Source organism: Labrus bergylta, chromosome 2, assembly GCF_963930695.1.
Source record: "Labrus bergylta chromosome 2, fLabBer1.1, whole genome shotgun sequence".
NCBI classification, from domain to species: Eukaryota; Metazoa; Chordata; class Actinopteri; order Labriformes; family Labridae; genus Labrus; species Labrus bergylta.
Genome location: NC_089196.1, coordinates 13,065,437 through 13,083,253, shown reverse-complemented (window position 1 = coordinate 13,083,253; position 17,817 = coordinate 13,065,437). Strand labels below are relative to the sequence as shown.

The following is a 17,817-nucleotide window of genomic DNA, read 5'->3' as shown; positions in this document are numbered from 1 at the left end:
AAGCAGTCTGATAGTTTTTTTTGGAATTACATATTGTCAATTGTTGGGTTGCCCTCTCGCCCAGGAAAATATGATTTTTCTGAAAGCCAGGGTTATATTTAAGGTTACTGTTAAAGCTAAGAAGTAGAACTGTTCAGAGGGTTAAATGGTCAAGAGTATGCAATATTTACTTCATCGCTTTACACTGAATTGGCAATTATAATTTTTAATAACTAATTTTCCTGCCTGATGAAAATGGGCGAACAATCTAACATCTGAATAGATTATATTTAACCCTTCCCAATGCTGACCAGGGTCTTCTTTTTCACTCCATCTCTTACATCTCATATCTCCACCTTACTGTCATTTCACTATTTTATCAACTGTCCAACCCAATCTGTGAACTCAAAATCTTGTGTTGTCTGTACCCGTGATTCTTAGGGGAATAGAGCATTTTACGGTCTGTATCCACTGCCAGGAAAAATCACTTACACTTCTATTATTTACTACAACTCTCACAGCTGTCAAGAATTTAGGTACGGCTCAGCGTTTGCTTGTTTAAATAGATTTGGCCACATTAAAGTGAACACAACTACAGAGCAGATGAAACACTTTATTGGGGAAAGTCCTACACAGAAAGTATTTTGTTAGGTATATAAAAGTGTTCTTATATTCTATCTATGTCTTGTACCAACATGATACCCATGTAACACATACTAGATAATAAGTTTCACTTTGAACCACAGCTCCATAAGTTTCTCTAATGTGTTTTTTTTGTCTAAGGTGTCTGTCAGCCTGTGATACTGTCACATGATTTATCAGAGGTGATCAAAATGCATTTCACACTCTTACTCACTGAATGACATTTCCTTTGGCACCTCATAGGAATATCACATCGACCATCTTTTCTGTAAATCTCACCTTCTTTGGTGATGCATTACCAGAGGTCTTGTAGCCAACTTGGTTTAAAAAATGACGTTTCAAAGCTATGTATGTGACATGTCATTATGTTTGTAGCGAGATCAGATTTATTATTTTCATATTTTACTGAAGTACACATAGAGTTTTTAGCTGGCTGATCAAATCCTCTTTAGATCCACAACTGAAACAGCTGAGCCTTACTATTGGCACTGGTTGGATTAACTAAAATAACTTAATGTATTGTGATGGTAGTTGAAATACTTTATGAAGCAAAATGTCAGGTTTTTGTTTTGTTCTCTATTCAATATCCTAATAGAGATGGTAAACTGTTAATAGAAAGTGGAACTCCATTATTCTTCTGTTTGATATAAGGTAAAAAGTATTTTCTAATTTTGTGTCACTGAATATCCTCGACACATTTCCAATACAGATGCACGCTTGTTCAAATGAGCAAAGTTGTTCACGATTGTGTTTGTCTGTCTTGGCAGCATCCACTGCCACAAAAATCCATGTATTAGAATTTGATTCAGAACTCGGGTTCATCTTGTGTGGCCTTGAATGCAGCAGTGTACACCTGATTTTACACTTTATAAAACAGAACAAATGAGTTTAGTTCTAACTGCTGAATGTTCATGTAATCATCTGATAGTTAAGGTTTAAAGAAAAGCAGTCTATAGAGGGAATAATGAATCTGTGTTATACACTTGACATTGTTTTTGTAAAAATTGGTTTTATAAGACTGAGGTCACTTACGCCAAAAAAATGTCAATTTTGTTTGCGCTGTTGTTGTTTTAAATGTATTTTAAATCCATATTTTGTTATTGATTTGATATAATGAATACTGAGTGATTGGGTAAGTGTGTGCATGCAAAACAGGTCATTGATCTAACAAGGCATTCTAAATCACCAACACTGTATAAACAAACAGCATTTTGTAAAACCCAAACCTGTCAAGTTTCATCTACAGTATATGTGACTTTTACTACATACATGTCCTTCCTGCTCTGTGCTGTATGTGTGTGTGTGTGTGTGTGTTTTCAAGAGTTTAGGTACTAGCTGGTCCCGTGCTCTCTCTATCTCCTCTGAACACCTTGAGGTCATATCGCCCCCATGCTGGACAAGCTGCCTGCTTCCCATTTAGATTATGGATGGTTATTACTGCCTCCCGGCTGTCAGTCAGATTAAACCAACTGTGTATGTCCCAGGAAGAAGTCTCATCATGGGCAGGAGGAGGTGCAATTTAACATAGACATCTCCAGAACCTTCCATGTTTAACAGGTTTGTTAGTGCTGTCTATGAGGTATAACCATGAGGGAAGTTTGAGTTGTACAGAAAGTTAAAAAAAATGTGTCTGTCTGACTATATTGGTCTCTTGTTATTATAATATTATGACTATATTATTAGGCAATCAATACCATTTTGTTTGATTAGTGTGAGTGCTCTGATTCATGCTCTGATCCGTGCTCAAGCATGGAACACTTCCTTATCCCTGGCAAGCTTGGAAGAGGTGTGCTGTGCTTGTAGGCTCGGTACAATTAATGCACGAGCACAAGCATGGTCACACAACATCATCGAGAAATCCCGGAGTGTTATGGCTGTATCTGACTAAAAAGACTCAAAGAGGACACAAAATCAGTAAAGTAGCTGTCATATTCTCTGTTGTTTCCTCTGATGTGTGGATGCGGACTCAACCGTGCATGCCTTTAATTTTTTATTTATTTTTCATTTTCGAGTCTGTCTGTCTTGTAAACTAAGCACGCTTCATAATTACGTAAAGCCATGCATGTGTTGTATTACGACTTTATGTACAAGAGGTAACAGTGCTCAGGCCCGGATAGTCCTGCAGCAGTGTGAGTGCAGGCCAGTGGTGGAATCGAGAGGGGGAGGTAATCGTGCTTAGGCATGGTTCAGGACAACTGGGCCTAGTGTGAATGCGTCTTAAAAGAGGTTCATGTTGGCAGCCATCTAATCAGGATATGGTTGAAACAAGCAGGTTTTTTTTTGTCTCTTAATTACAAGGTGTAACTTTCAAATACAAGCATAGCCCACTGAATCAAAGCCTTTACAATTGCCTTTGATTTGCTTTCTTCTTCTGTGGGAATGTTACACAATATAGAAAGCATAACCACCAGAATATTTGTGGCAGAGGTTTCAACAGGGGGAAACAGATGAATCAAAGTAATCCGTTAAGGAATGTATGAATTCACAGAACAGCTGCTCTCAGCATCCCCCTGTGAGATTTACCGGTGCTGTGTACATGACTATATACGATATGAACAAAACAACCATGAATGGGTTCTTGACTTCCTTAAAAACACTTAAAAAAAACAAACAAACATTGCAATCAAATTATATTGCAATGTTTGAGTCCTCAGCCAAAAGAACAAAATAAGTTACTTCTGTGTGTCTTCCAAGAAAGCATATGAATCTTTCAACATCTCCAAAAACAAAATATGCCTGCTCCGTGTTGAAATGTATGTGGGTCAGCTCACGAGATATTTGTGGTTACAAAATAGGACATGAATCTTCACACATCCAACCACCTTTTTTGACTTTCATCGATATTTTTGCTTTTAAACATCACATTATCGCTTCTTTTCGTTTCCTTGAGAAGACAGCTAAAAAATCTCCATACTCCAAAACTGTACTTGTGAGAAAAGTGTAAACATAGATCCTTTGAGTGTCTCATTTAGTCATGCTAACACTACGGATTTACCTCCTACACACTGCATGCATGTGTGGGAGATTAAGCCAGTCTGCAACTGTCTAGCAGTAAGTCATTTACACAGAAAGTGTTCCCCACTGTGCGCTTACAAGTATGAAGTTTCACTGATTAAGTAGAAGAAAACACTCTTTCCAAATGAGTATCTATTCATCATATAAATGTAGCGATATTATATCAGTGTTAGATAAGGATGGTAATTTTTCATGTGAAAAATTGATGCAACTTGCATGGGGGTGTTATGACTGAACTAGGGAACATGAACAGTTGAAGATCCCCAGCGTGGTACACTCACAACTAACAGTCGGTATATTTTGCTTTCATTTGATTTTTCACTTTAACACTTGGATAAACCACTAAAAACCTTCCTTTTATGTATCTCTATCATTTCCACATGTTTATTTGTACGTGGGTGTGAATAGTTGTCTGCCCTCGTAGGCGCTTGTTGATGTGTTTTTCTTCTTTGTGGGTGTGTAATTGTGTGTGAACTCTGTATACAGTATTTGTCTGTGGGCTTGCATGTGTGCGGCTTGACCCCTATGGTAAGCTAGAGAGGAAATGGCAGAAGGAAAAACCGCAGTCGAGTAAGTGAAGCGTGGAATGTGCTTGGTTTTGGGATTACACACTGGCCCGTGTGCATGGGAAATCACAAAGGAGAGCTTTCACTGGCAGACAGATGAGAGGTTGGGAAAGTGCTCGGCTTTGGCTGCCTGTGACTTCAATTTGAGCTTTCGCTCACATTTAAGGCACTTTTGAAAGGCTGCGGTTCACTCTTTAATTCTGTATGTTCATCACAATGGTGTCTCAGTGAATCATTTTCCCCCTTCGGTTCGCAGCTGCTGAGAAAAAGAATCATGGCTGCATGTCTGAGTGGAAATCATTTGTTTTAGAGGTTTCCTAAGTTTGTCAAAACAGTCAGCTCAGCTTTTCTCACCGAACATGAATGTAGACCCCCCAGAATTAAAGCACCACATTAAACTAGATTGGCAATATAAAAGTTTTTAAAACCCTCTGAGAGCACTTTGTGGAGTGATTTTATTTTCACGTCCAAAAACACCACAGGGGAAGACCGACAGAGAACAACTATTTGGTTTGAGGAGAGCAGATGAATCTACTCTGTGTATGTTTCTCTGTGTTATGTCTAGAAATGAGGCTTGATTAGTTTTTCGAAGATGGATTTCGGTCCATTTGCAGCTGCAAACAAATTCTGCCATCCGTAACTGTCTCGCTGTTTGCCTCATGATCTATGTGGCCTTAACCCTCTACATATGCTAATATGGAATTAGCATTCAAAGCTGTGAGAGGAAACATGTGCATGACAGTAAATCATACTTTAATTAAGCTGCCTCTTTGCAAGGCAGTATCATTAGCTATTGAGAAATAACAGACATGCATATTTAATGTGGACTTCAGAGCACCAAATCCCAATACATTGATGTTTGTTCATCCATCAATCCAATGAGTGCTTCCAAATGTAACATATTACTGATCCTCCCCAGCGGTAATGTCGATTTTATTTGTCATCCAATGCATCTAGTACCCTCGGCCTTTTGCCTCTAGAGCTGTATCAGGCTTCAGGCCACATTTTCAGGGCAATTTTACAAGTGATGATGGAGTTAGAGGGTTGTGGTAATGATGGCAGACAGGCCAAATCTCAGCTACAGAGCCCGACTGGGAGCTTATAGGAAGCAGGCATGCAGCAAACAAGTATGTATGCCACGGGGTCTAATCCTACATTGGTCCAGAATGATGAACACATATTAGTCAAAGGCCAGCGACCAAGACATAGCATCATTCCAGTGTATGAATGGGGGATGGGCTATGACACAGTGCCAGGTCACGCTCCATAGAAACAGCGTGGAGCATTTCTGCTGGCAGGATGCAGCACCCTACAGGTAGCAGGTGTGTCTGGATGAATGTTCTATAATCTATGTGATGCAAACATGTCAAATGTTACTGCACACAATGCTAGTGCACAGTGTGATTAAGAATACAGCTGAATCAGCAGTGTTACTGTATATGCAGCTGCAGCACTGAATACTGTGACATGAAGCTAATATAATGTTTCTCCTTCCCTCCCCCTCATCCCTCTTGTCCTCCTCTGTGTCTCAACAGCGGCAGATGGTGAGGAACCAACTTCAGCAGGTGGGAAATTTTTATGCTTGGTAACGTGATTTCCCTGCCTTTGTGTGAGACTGTGCATTTGGGTGTATGTATGTGTGTGTGTGAAAAGGGTGGGGATGGAAAGATGGAGCTCTTTTAGTTTGTCATTTTTGGCCCGGCTCCTTTCCTCCTTCATTATTGCAGACTTTAATTTCTGTATCGACTCACTGATCTTGCCTGGTCAGCAGCACTCTCATGATTATATTATTGGTAGTCCAGTTCATAAAGCAGTACTGTTAAAAATCTATGATCATAGTGCAGCTCAACAGAAATATCCTTTCTTTGACTGGTGCCCAGTTTTCAGATTGTTTTTTCCCACAGTCTAATTCAGTGCAGTGATTGCTTTAGCTTGATTGTCCATTACAATGGGAATTTTCCAAATATTAAAGCACTGATTATGATTTCTGAAGCTGTGGAAGTCCTTTAAAGCATTTACTTTATGATCCATTAAACCCACAGTAGAGTATCATTATAGAATAGAATAAATCGTAAAACCTTACAGTTATTTATTCAAATTACAATGCGTCCCACCCTTAAATGCACATCATTAGCATCTGCCTTAATGTACATTTTATCCATTCCCCGAGGAGTGCATTGAGGGTGTTTTGTGCTTCTCTTCTGTGTTTGCTATAATGGGTAGTCAAGGAAATATCGCTACATTATCATACAGAAACATCCTTTTGAATATAATCTTCCTCTGAGTGCATATATAGTATTCTGCAATAATGCCTCTCAATTTTGAAAGAATGAATGCAACCAGAGCTTCATTACAAAAGCGAGACCACAGAGGACGGCAGTTACCTAGAACCTGATTTATCTTTGTCAGTCATATAATTAAAATGTCACTTCAGATCCTGTGGAACTGAAGGTAAACCTCCTAATTGTGTCCTACATTCTCAGTATCTTTTTGTCTTCAGTTATTTTATTTATATTGATATCGGACAGTTTATTCAAGATTAGTGTTCTGATAGTGTTCTTACCACTGAATATTCTGATTACATTTGTTAAAACTGCAGCTCTCAGCTGATCTATAGTTTGTATCTTTATTTTTAATATTTTTATTTTTCTGTAACAATGTAAATTTCCCCATTTTTGAATGAATAAAATCTTATCTTATCTTATCTTATTTTATCAAATGGGTTAAAACTAAGAGCCCAAAGATTTATCGGCCAGCTGATGATATCGGCTGATTTAAGTACATCGGTATCGGTATCTGCTAATTTTATCGCAGATATGCGCCGATATTACTAGATTTATTCACTAGTCAAATATGATTTAATTGAAGTTCCATTGTATTACAATAGCAGTTCTCTTTCACCAGCAGACTGTGCTATACGGATTACAACAAATTATCACTCTACAGAATGTAAACTTGTCTTTGTTATATAATTTTATTTATTTTGCTATATATATAAGTTAGTTAGTGTGTTTGCAAATGTTGATGCCATCTCTATGGATCTAGATGACATCCATACACATGTTCACACTAAAAGTATTTCCAAACTGTAAATATACATTTCTTATAATCGAACACAAAAACATGACTCTTCAACACAGTGCAGTGAAATTATTCTTTGTTATTATTTACACAGACACATGAAAAAAGAAAATTAAATAATGCTAATTTAAATGTCAACTTCTTCACCAGAATCAGAACTCATAATTCAAATGGAACAGTCTGGAAGTATAAATGTCAGACAGTAGAAAGATTTTAGAGCTTCAAATGTCAAAGATAACATATGAACATATGGACCATCAGTATGTCACCCCTATTTTCATCATGAATATGTTATAATGTGACCTGTTAAATTTGTATGATTTACAGTTATATATGACATTTTAAAATTCACTTTAATTCCCTTATCTTGTGTTAGCTGATTTTTAAAAAAACTACAATAAATCAAATTTCCAAAGACTTTCCTCAGCTTTTTTTTCAATGTACTGTAGACGTTTCAGATAGCAGAGACGGACTGTTGCAAACAGCACAAAAAAATAATTATCGGATTAGAAGATGACCTGAATTAGGTGTGACTTGTGACCACTGACCTGGAACTGGACTAAGAGAGAAAATAGGACAGGGTGATATGGGGGACCAAATTAATCGTGACAGCTTTGAAGAATTTCGCATATCAGCTGCTTCTTCACAGGCGTCATAATCTAGAATCTACATATTCACACTCTTTTGTCTGCACACACATAAAGGGGACTATGCTTCACTGAGTTTGCCCTGTATTTCTTAAGGTGCTGTTTAAATCTCTGTGCCCATGCTGCTGATATGATTGTATTTTAATATCCCCTATGCACATTTGCCCACCATCTACGGGCATCTAAAGCTACTATTAAAATTCAAAAGTTTTAGGTTGGGAGGAAATACAGTATATGCTTAGTTTGCAAGACCTGACAGAATATTGGATTCCATTTTATCCTCTTTCCTAATGGGATAATAGAAAGAGGAAATTGGCCATGTTTTATCTACATAGAGTTGGATTTTTTTCTTCACATCTAGGAAGTCTTTCTGTATGGTAAGAAATGGAAGATTCTTGATAAGAAACAAAGAAGGAATCTTACTGTACCTCAACCGTTTTGCTGTGGATAAAGCCCACAGAGAAATTCCAACATAACAGAATGCACACTGAATCACAATAAAACATAACGTAGGCCATATTTATAATGACGTGTTGTTAAATTTGACCTCTTTCTCTGTTGGCTCTGATAAAACAAAGTAATTCTCAGTTTAACTACAAATTAATCTTTCTTTTTGTTTTATTTTTAACCAGGAATATGTTTTTTTATAGGCACTGGTCTTTCATTATTTATCCCAAGACTCTTAGACTTAATTATTCAAGCTAAAGCAACATGTTCCCCATTAACGTCTCAAACTGTCACATGGTGTAAACTCTTCAATGACCTTTTCAGCAGATAATGAGCTCAGAATGTACAGGGAGAAGACTGTGACGCAAGTACAACATGTATTTCTCTATATGTATTATCCCATTAAAAACAATTACAGATATGAACATCATTTTCTTGTATCTAGTTAATGGGAATAGCCTGTCAACAATTACGATTCAGCTTGAAGCAGCATAAAACTTGAGGAACTGAATTGAACTTTTGGTATTCTTTCTGTTTCTGAAATCTCTCACAGGCTGAAGATTGTTTTCTTCATATTAAATGTTTCGCCTAACAGTCTTCACAGACACAGGGTCCATGGCTTTTAATAAGAAAAAATGTATCATTTCATGATACAGTCACTTCCATTTTACCTTCGAGGAGGCTCCATCAGATGTAGGCCTTGGTTTTTCCTCACACCAATCAAAAATGTACATTTTTACAAAGCTCTTAGAAATGGCAAATCACGTATGTGCATTGCCTTGTAACACAAAAAGTCTTGGAGGGTGTAAACAGGAATTCAATGCATTAAAATGCTGCAGGTGTCCTAGAAAATCCAATAAATTTCACAAACCCTGCGGCTGCAGCATGTGCACTCAAAATCTCCTGGATACCACTGGGATCTTGAGATTCAGTATTGAGCCTTAAGGTTAAGTGTGTTAACTAGCAGTCTATTTGTGGAACACAGAACAATGGATCTCCATTGAACAGGTTGGTGCCATTCTCTGTCTGGTTATCTGAAATCTCATTAGGTTTTAGGGATTTTCTTTTACCGTAAACAAACTCGCATTGCTCACAAACATCAGATTGAGCAAAAGGCCTTTGTTAGAGAAGACCTTTGGGGAGGCAGGGACATCGCTCTGACATTTTCATGGCATTTAGTATCTGACAAGACGACCTCCCTTTCCTGCCCTTCACTGGATGTTCCAAGAAAGATTCCAATCCTCTGTGTGACCTCTCCATTTGGATATTTATTTGACATATTCCAAACCGTTTTGCTTCTGCGTCATTCCTACAACTGTCAATTCTAAGTGCATTTGTCCTGACATTGTCAACACTGATGGGCTGGAATGGCAGAGTGGTGCTGGAACAGAAGAACAGGAGGCCAAAGACTCACTAAAAGCAGGAACGTTTGGGCGTCTCACGCTGAGAGCACTGATGTTGTATCGGCAGTGCGGTGCCAACTTTCATCAGTCGAGGTGAAGGATGGGTGCAGTGACCATGAGCCTGTGAAGCGGTGAAGCCATCATAGAAAGAGGCTGGGTTAAAATAGATTTGACACAATTAGGCCATGTTAGATTTCTCAGTGATGTGACTGGCTGCACAGTCAGAGCTCAGGAGCTTGGATGTAAATGTCTCCCTCTCGGGGCAGGTCAATGTGTTTCTTTTTGGAAGATTTTGTAGAAAGGTTAACAAGATTGATGAAGGGCCGGCTTGTCACTTTGCACCTCAATGTAAGATGGCAAGGGTGAAAGTGACAGTTTCATTTTCAGGAGTGCTTTCCATTCTCAGTCTTTTAAAAAGTTACTACAATGTCTCCTTGATAAGAAGGTTTTTCCAATAAAAGCTGTTGGTACCAGTGGGGAAATATTGCTTGGGGAGCTGAAGACTCAAGTGTTGATGCTTGTTAGTGATTAAACTTAAAACCCATTGGCTGTCATCTGAGAAAGATTTAGCCCCTGGAGGCCATGGCAAATGTTTTGCGGGGCTTTTGTTTATATAATTGAGGATCTCTTAAGCCACGACTTCCTTTCCTGGAGGTTCTTTTTTGTGCACTGTCCAAATAGCCACTTGACAAGCAAGAAGTAAGTATGAGTTGATAAACAGCATCTGGGAATTATTAGCTGGCTGTAATTAGACATCTGTTCATAGATAATAATATAAAGATAAATCCCTGTCAAAAGAGCGCTCATGTGTAGTCAATGCAAGGCAGTTTATTCCTTACAAACAGACCATATATCCTTCACCCCCTGTAACACTGTGAAACTACACTACTAACAGAAACCAGAACCCTTTGACATTGAAAATCTTGTCCCATGCTTTCAGAATCTGTATTTATACAGAATCTGTGTATTGACACAAGTTGATGGGATTAACAGCTGTAGCAGGACACTTTCTCCTTCTCTGAATTCTGTTTTTGTAACGATATCTTGTCTCTGTGATAGCATAACAAAGAGTACAACATGAGGCTGAGGACTTAATTATATCCCTCTTATGAAAGGAAGTGTGTCTTAATACTTTAGATTTTCAGCTTCAATTATGCATTGTCAAATTAAGAGCTGTAAACAATATCCTTTATAAAGTGCTTATGAAATGTGTCTTTACACTCAAACATTTAAAGTGTTAAAGTTTGAATATGTAACAGTGAGCTGAAGCCTTCTCTGTACAATAGCAAGCTAATGTTTGTGATAGCTGTCTGCTAAGATACATGGACATATGTGTAGCTTTAACCCTGAAACCGTCAGGGCTTTTTGATTGATCTGCAAGGAAACAAAGGATTCTTGCCTGTGTTTAACCATTGCTCAGATTTTCACAGCTGATTGATTGGACTCTCTTAGGCGGCAGAAAGGGAATCGCAGTGCTTGTGCCGGACACAACACAGGCTCACATCAATCACAGAGCGAGCGTTGGCTCGTACAGCAGAGCAGCAGCTGACATTCAAAAGCTGCCAATGTTTCCTCCAGACATGCATCACAGAGACGTGCGTCACACAGCTTCTGAAGAGAGCATCCACCGTCAGAAAGATGAGCTCTCCACACACACACACACACACACACACACACACACACACACACGTCATGACATGTCCACTTCCTCTTCTTTGCCTTCACTGGAAAAGTTGACTTTTCTTTTTAAGTGCGGTAATCCCTGTTGCTTCTATCATGCCTGTCAATCCTTTCTGCATTCATGCTTCACTGAACATGTCACTCTGAATTACTGAATGATTACTGGACTCTTTAAAGACAAGAACTCCACATTCTCAGTCCAATCCAATTTGGCACTTAAAAAAAAAAAAAACTTTAAATATTTACTTTCTTCAGCGTATTGTCACACAAAACTAAATTATGTTCATGTGTTACCTGTGAGAAGCACGTTTTTTAGGAGTGCAGAGTTCTTCCACAATTTCTGCGGTAAGATGAACATCAGCCTTCTGCTTTCTACTGTTTCAAATCTTGTCACCAATTCTTTTTTTCTTTACCAGTTAACCTGATACAATACTTCAGTTAACTAGTGAGCTTAACTTTGAGAGAGCATGGTTTAAGCCTTGCTTAAGAGGGTGGGAGTTTTATCATGAACTCTTTTTTTCCCCATTCAGGTTGGTTTGTTTTTGAGTGGGGAGACCTCTGAAGATAATTTAGCTATAAAAAAAAAGGAAACATTCATGTTTTTCTAATCCTTGGTACAAGCCAACCCCCTTTAAAAATAACACAACAGCTTGCCCCTACTAATTTATATGTCCACATTTTATGTCAGGTTTTAAATAAATAAATGCTTCCCCCCCCTGACCAGAAGCCCTAATCTTGTTAAATGCACCACTTTGGTGATTCTTCTTCCCTTAAATGATGGTGTTAAGAACCTGCGTGTGTGACATAATGCACGTCGTAAACTGTACAGGGATCCAGCCGGTTGTTGGCAGACAAAAATGGGTATAAAAGAGCAGAGATCTGGAAAGGGGAAGCAGGCAGCAGCTCACTGTCACAGAATATTGAACATCTGTTCAGGAAAAAGGCCAAGCAGGGTAAGATTGTTATATTTACTAACTAACCAACTAGTTTATAGCTGATGGATGAGTATTGCATATAAAATAATTTAACTTATTATGATTAATACTACTACCTACAAAATTTAAAACACTTAAAAAAGAGGGGTAAACTGCATAAAAAGTCCACTTTGGGAAGGGGGAGTAACCCCTCTTACACTGGCTACGGGCCTGATACCAAACCTAGTAAACGATGTCGACTCAAGAGCAAGGGGCAACCTCCGGTCTCGAAAAATGAAGCCAATGCGGAAGAACAAAAAAACTGCAGTTCCTCGAGGTTCCGCTTGAGGCTGGCTTCAGAAGCGCCGGAAGTCCCATAAGCCCACAGCCAAAAAAGCCCGTTTTTACCACAGGAATCAACATGTTTACAGCCTGGTTCAAAAAACGAGATGTATCTGAGAAGTTGACGGCCCCTTCTCCTCACACTGTGGGGGGGTGAATTTTTTTTATAACTCATCGGATTTTATTCTATTAAGGAAAACGACTATGCCCATATAAAGGTTGTGGCAGATTTGATTGACAGCTCTGCGCGCTGCATCTGTCTGTCAGGTCAGCAGGTCAGGAGGCTAACAGCTTGATCCGTCTGATTTCTCCTCTTTCTTACTTCGTTTGGAGAGTTTGTTCAACACAGATCTGACAACATACACGGCTTGCTGTGCGGTTTACAGACCATCCAACAAGTTGATGCTTCATTTTTTTTCGGTAAGTGATACAGTAGTGTTATATTTACTGCTTACTCATGTGTCGGACCTAGCTTAGGGTTAAGCTTGGAGTTAGCTTGTAAACCAGTCGGCTAACTGTACTCAGTGTAGCCCATTATTTACATTATTTAGAAATGTTTGTTGTTAAGATGTTGTTGTTGAAAATAATGAGTTTGTGTGATGTTAGAAGCTAAAGGTTCACCTCGGTGGTTAACCACAGACTGTAAATATGGTTATCTGACGTTATGATGAATGTTATACTCCACATAAATGTCAACATTAAAAAAAAAAACTTTGTGTAATTATCCGTCAGTAACATAAACTGAACTGAACCTAATATGCTGTGTAGGTTATAGAGGATGACATTAAAGTTACATGGTTGATGTAGTGTCTTAAGATTTGTGCAAACTGTTAACAAATTTAAAAAAACTTCACTTTGTAAGAGCATCTGTAACCATTAAGAACTATATTAATAACCATATTAATTTTCACTGAACTCATACACAGAATATAGCAGTAGAAATATAAACTATAAATAACATATGGAATGAAAATAAGATATAAAGCACATAGATATAAAGTATAATAAATAGTTTGAAGAATACAGCCATGTACTGAGCTCATGTTAATAATAAATGAGTTACTGTATGTTCTGTACTAAAGCACAGAGAGTTGGGACCTGTTAATAATTTAAATAATTCAGGTTATATTTGTTTCATGTTAAGATGAAGTACTATCCACAATAAATTGCTTATTTTTTCCTCACACAAAATCTGAGACAATTTGATGTGGAATATCATTGTGTGAGTGAGAGAGCTGAAAACAGCATGATTACAATAATGTTTATCTTCTTAACTTTGAATAAATGTTGATTATCTTAATACTGTACCTTTGTTGTCTGGGTAGTACACTGTTGAATTTATAAATGTGCTCTTACACACAGATGAATACAGAAAAATAGATGAGAACAAAAAAATGATTTAATGAATAACGGCTATTTTCTCTCTTTCTTTGCCATCCGAAGACCCCTCACTAAAAGTCCATGTTCTCCTGGATCCATGTCACATGCTCGAGCTTCTTCTGAATGACTTTTCAACAGTCGAAGTTCTGGTGAGAGAAGATGGCCAGCAGATAAGACGGCAGTACATGAAGGAGCTCCACAAGCTTCAGGAGGAAGAGGAGGGTTTGCACCTTGGAGGACTGTATTCATGCTGTTCAAATAAAACTAGATCTCCTCCAAACAACTTGCAATCAAACTATTTTCTTCCTATTTTAAAACCTTTTGTCCAGTTTAGATGGGAGACGTTGATATTATGTGATATTGATCTGGGAAGACTACATTTCTAAATCATTTTTAACAGTGTTTTTATTCACAAGTTATTGATCTTAGTTACTCTCCATGTATCTTGATTTAAGAATGGGGCTGTGAAAGGGCAAATGTGGCAATGACTCTGTTCCATCCCACTTTCAGAAATGAACTACATTAGTATTTGGTAAAAAAAAATGTCGAAAGAATAAGAAGTTGTGTAAAAGTAGACTTCCTTCCCTTAGCTATTGAGTTGAGCATTAATGCACATTTTAGTCTTGTCATTTCAAATCTGAAATGTATACTCATAAGTAGACATAAAGGAGTGCATTTATATAGAAATATTTATTTAATCTGAAAAACCACATTCAAAAAAGTCTGTTTTTACAGCAGAGATTAACATGTTTACAGCTTGGTACAAAACAAACAAATAGGTGTGATTAGCTCATGTCTCGATGGACACACACTGTACGGGGGGGGGTGAATGTTTTGATCACTCATCAGTTTTTATTTGATGAAGGATAAGAGTTATTCACAATAAGGCGTGTAGCTGACCAGCTTGACAGGCAGGTGCGGTGTAATGGTTTGTCAAGAGGCTTAAAACCCGCCTCAGCTCCAGCTCTCAGCCTGTGGGTGACATCACTCAGGCCATCTGGGGGAGACCTCCCTCACAGCGAGTTGTTGAAGAGAAGCAACTGAAGTCCACCTCAGAAGAACCAACAAATGCAGATGTTGTTGAGGCTCAGGTTTCTTACTCTGTCTCTGCAGCTCTCTGGGCACCTCGATGGACAAGTCCCCAATAATCCACACTGTGTCTATAGGAGAAATACAAAGGTGTTCAATTAATGCCTCAGACAACACAAAATGTACAGTTAACTACATGTGACAGCTCAGGCTGTTTTTTTTGTTATTAGCCACATCTGCAGGAATAATATTGAACAAGGTAGCTGCAACTCATCATAATAGATGCCAGTCTTAAACACAATTTTTTCTAATACTTAAAGTTTTTGGTGTGAAGCTGACACTGTCCACAGACTCCATGACTTCAGGGGGTTCAATAGAAAACAAATGTCTTATAATAAATACTAAATATTAATTTTTCAATTGTCATGTTCACCTCATCGCTGTTGACATCAGTAAATATAAGACACAGACATTCCTCTTTTTGTCAGAACAGTATCATGAACTGTATGCTTTGTAATATTGATTTCTTCTGGATGTCTCATTTATTTACAGTTTATGGATAAAACTTTGTTAATGTATTTCTCTGCTAACACTGACAAAGTCTAACTGCTCTGACAAATAACTAATAACCATAGTTGTATATTTTAAAAAGTGTAGTTTTAAGACTTTAATTAAATATTTGGGTTGAATATAATTAGTTTTAACTGTGTTGTAGAAAAGTTAAATGTTAACTTACTGTTTATAGAGTTTTCTCAGGACGAGCAGGAATAGGGGACGATAGCAGCCTAGCTGTTAGCTATGCTGTCAAGTGGACCGCTAACGTCGAGCTGAATGGGCAGAGTTAAGTCCCGCCTTACTGCTGTTGCTAGGTTGATCTGAAGTTAGGTTGAGACTGCAAATCCAATATGGATGCGGCCATCGATTGGACTCATTTGCTGCCTATTTAACAGACGGGTCAGGGTTCGTCCAGTAATATTTACAGTCTATGCTCAAGAGAAATTAATTACTAATTTTGTACATTTTACATCCTAGAATGTTTCTTCTCTTGCATTAACCTGTAAACCGCTGCAGAGATGAGACTGACTAAACCTGAGTCAACCCCTGGATCTTTTAAACTAATACTTCGAATCAGTGGCTTTGAGGGGCCAGTAAATCTCATCTTGCTCACGGCATTATTAATACTGCCATATTGTGGTGTGTCAGTACTAGTGTTTCCCACACCTTGAATGCTTTTGGTTGGAATTGTAATCAAGCCCATAAATCCGTGTATAAATCTTTCTTTGTTATGTATTTGCCGTTCATACCTTAAAAATATAACACTCTCTGACTTAAATGGAGCTGTCATGCAGAACACAGATTCTCTGCATCTGTCGCTCACACACTCAATACACACTTTGCCCTTCTCTCTCTCTCTATCTCTCTCTCTCCCTCTTTTTTCCTTCTCTGCTTTTTTCTGCTTTATGCGCTCTCCATTAGGAAGGCTGTCAGTGTGCCATGGTGCGACTATAGATTGTCACGTCAAAATAGCCCTGAAACCTGTCACCCCCCCCCCCCTTCCTTCCCACTCAGAGAGCAGGGCCTCTGTGAAAGCTATTATACGTTTCTCTGTACTACTGATTAGCCAGCGCTCTCATTATTACTGATACAGGTCCTGCCTTTGAAATGGCATGACTTGGATAGGATAAACTCATTTGTAATTCATATCCAGAGGCCTACTACTTCCAAGGAGAACAATACGAATAAGAATCATGCTGTTCTTTGTTTATTTATTTATATATTTTGCTTACTGAGTTCATTTTCAGAAATTTCATGTTCTGGGTTGGGGAGAGGCTTGAACACTCGAGCAGATGATGCAGTTTATAATCCAAGGCTGCACCCGTTTGCTCGACATTGTCAAATTCTCGGCTCATGGCTATTCATTTGTCAAATTGACTTAAGAGGGCATGATAGTCTCACCCTTGAGACTTCATCTTGTTTCCTAACACTTCAAATGATATAAGAGAACCCGTCAAAGCCGAGTTTACCTGCCAACGCTAAGATATGGGCAAAAAAAGACTGGAATAGAAATGACATCAAGACACAGGAAGCTTAAGAAAAGATTTATAATAGCTCATTTGTTCAGATTCATCTGGTTCTTCTGTCAACACACTTCAAAAAGCTTTGCACCGATAATAATTTGTCATGTTAACTACCAGGCTTTCTTTTTCGCCTGACTTTTTCTGTTCAACATGTGCTGGCCTTAAGCAAAGTTTGCATGAATATCCAACGGGAGACTTCTAAAGTTTCCCATCCAATCCCAATCCAAAAAAGTTTTGACAGCCTGGCTGCAATTGTACAGCTCAATGTTTAATAGATGAGACAGCTATTGGCAAGCCCTTGAGTTATGAAACCAATAACCCTGCATCAAGGCCTCGTCATTTACATTTGGCCCCACAGGGCAGGTTAGTGCGAGAGAGGTTTCAGATGGCAGGAATATGGCGCCACATTGTGAGTGCTGCCAATGAAGTAATCTACATTTGGTTGATTTGATTTAAAGCTGCAGTTATCGCCATCCGTCCAAATGAGATAAATAATGAGGAGAAAAAACAAAACAAAAAAAACAAATGGGGGTAAAGCACACTCTCTGAATTAATTAGTGCTTTAACTGAGTGATTAATCTTTACAGGCTTTATTTCTATTGATATCTTTTGTT

The 17,817-nt window shown here is 38.3% G+C and overlaps 1 protein-coding gene across 1 annotated transcript in view; it reads left to right on the top strand.

Annotated features, from left to right (window-relative positions):
• Positions 1-17,817, top strand: part of LOC110002131 (EGF-like repeat and discoidin I-like domain-containing protein 3) — a 110,437-nt gene that overhangs the window by 22,407 nt on the left and 70,213 nt on the right. Inside the window, exon 2 of the mRNA XM_020657788.3 lies at positions 5,738-5,767. Within this exon, the coding sequence (XP_020513444.2) occupies positions 5,738-5,767 (30 nt within the window). The remainder of the gene's footprint in view (positions 1-5,737; positions 5,768-17,817) is intronic.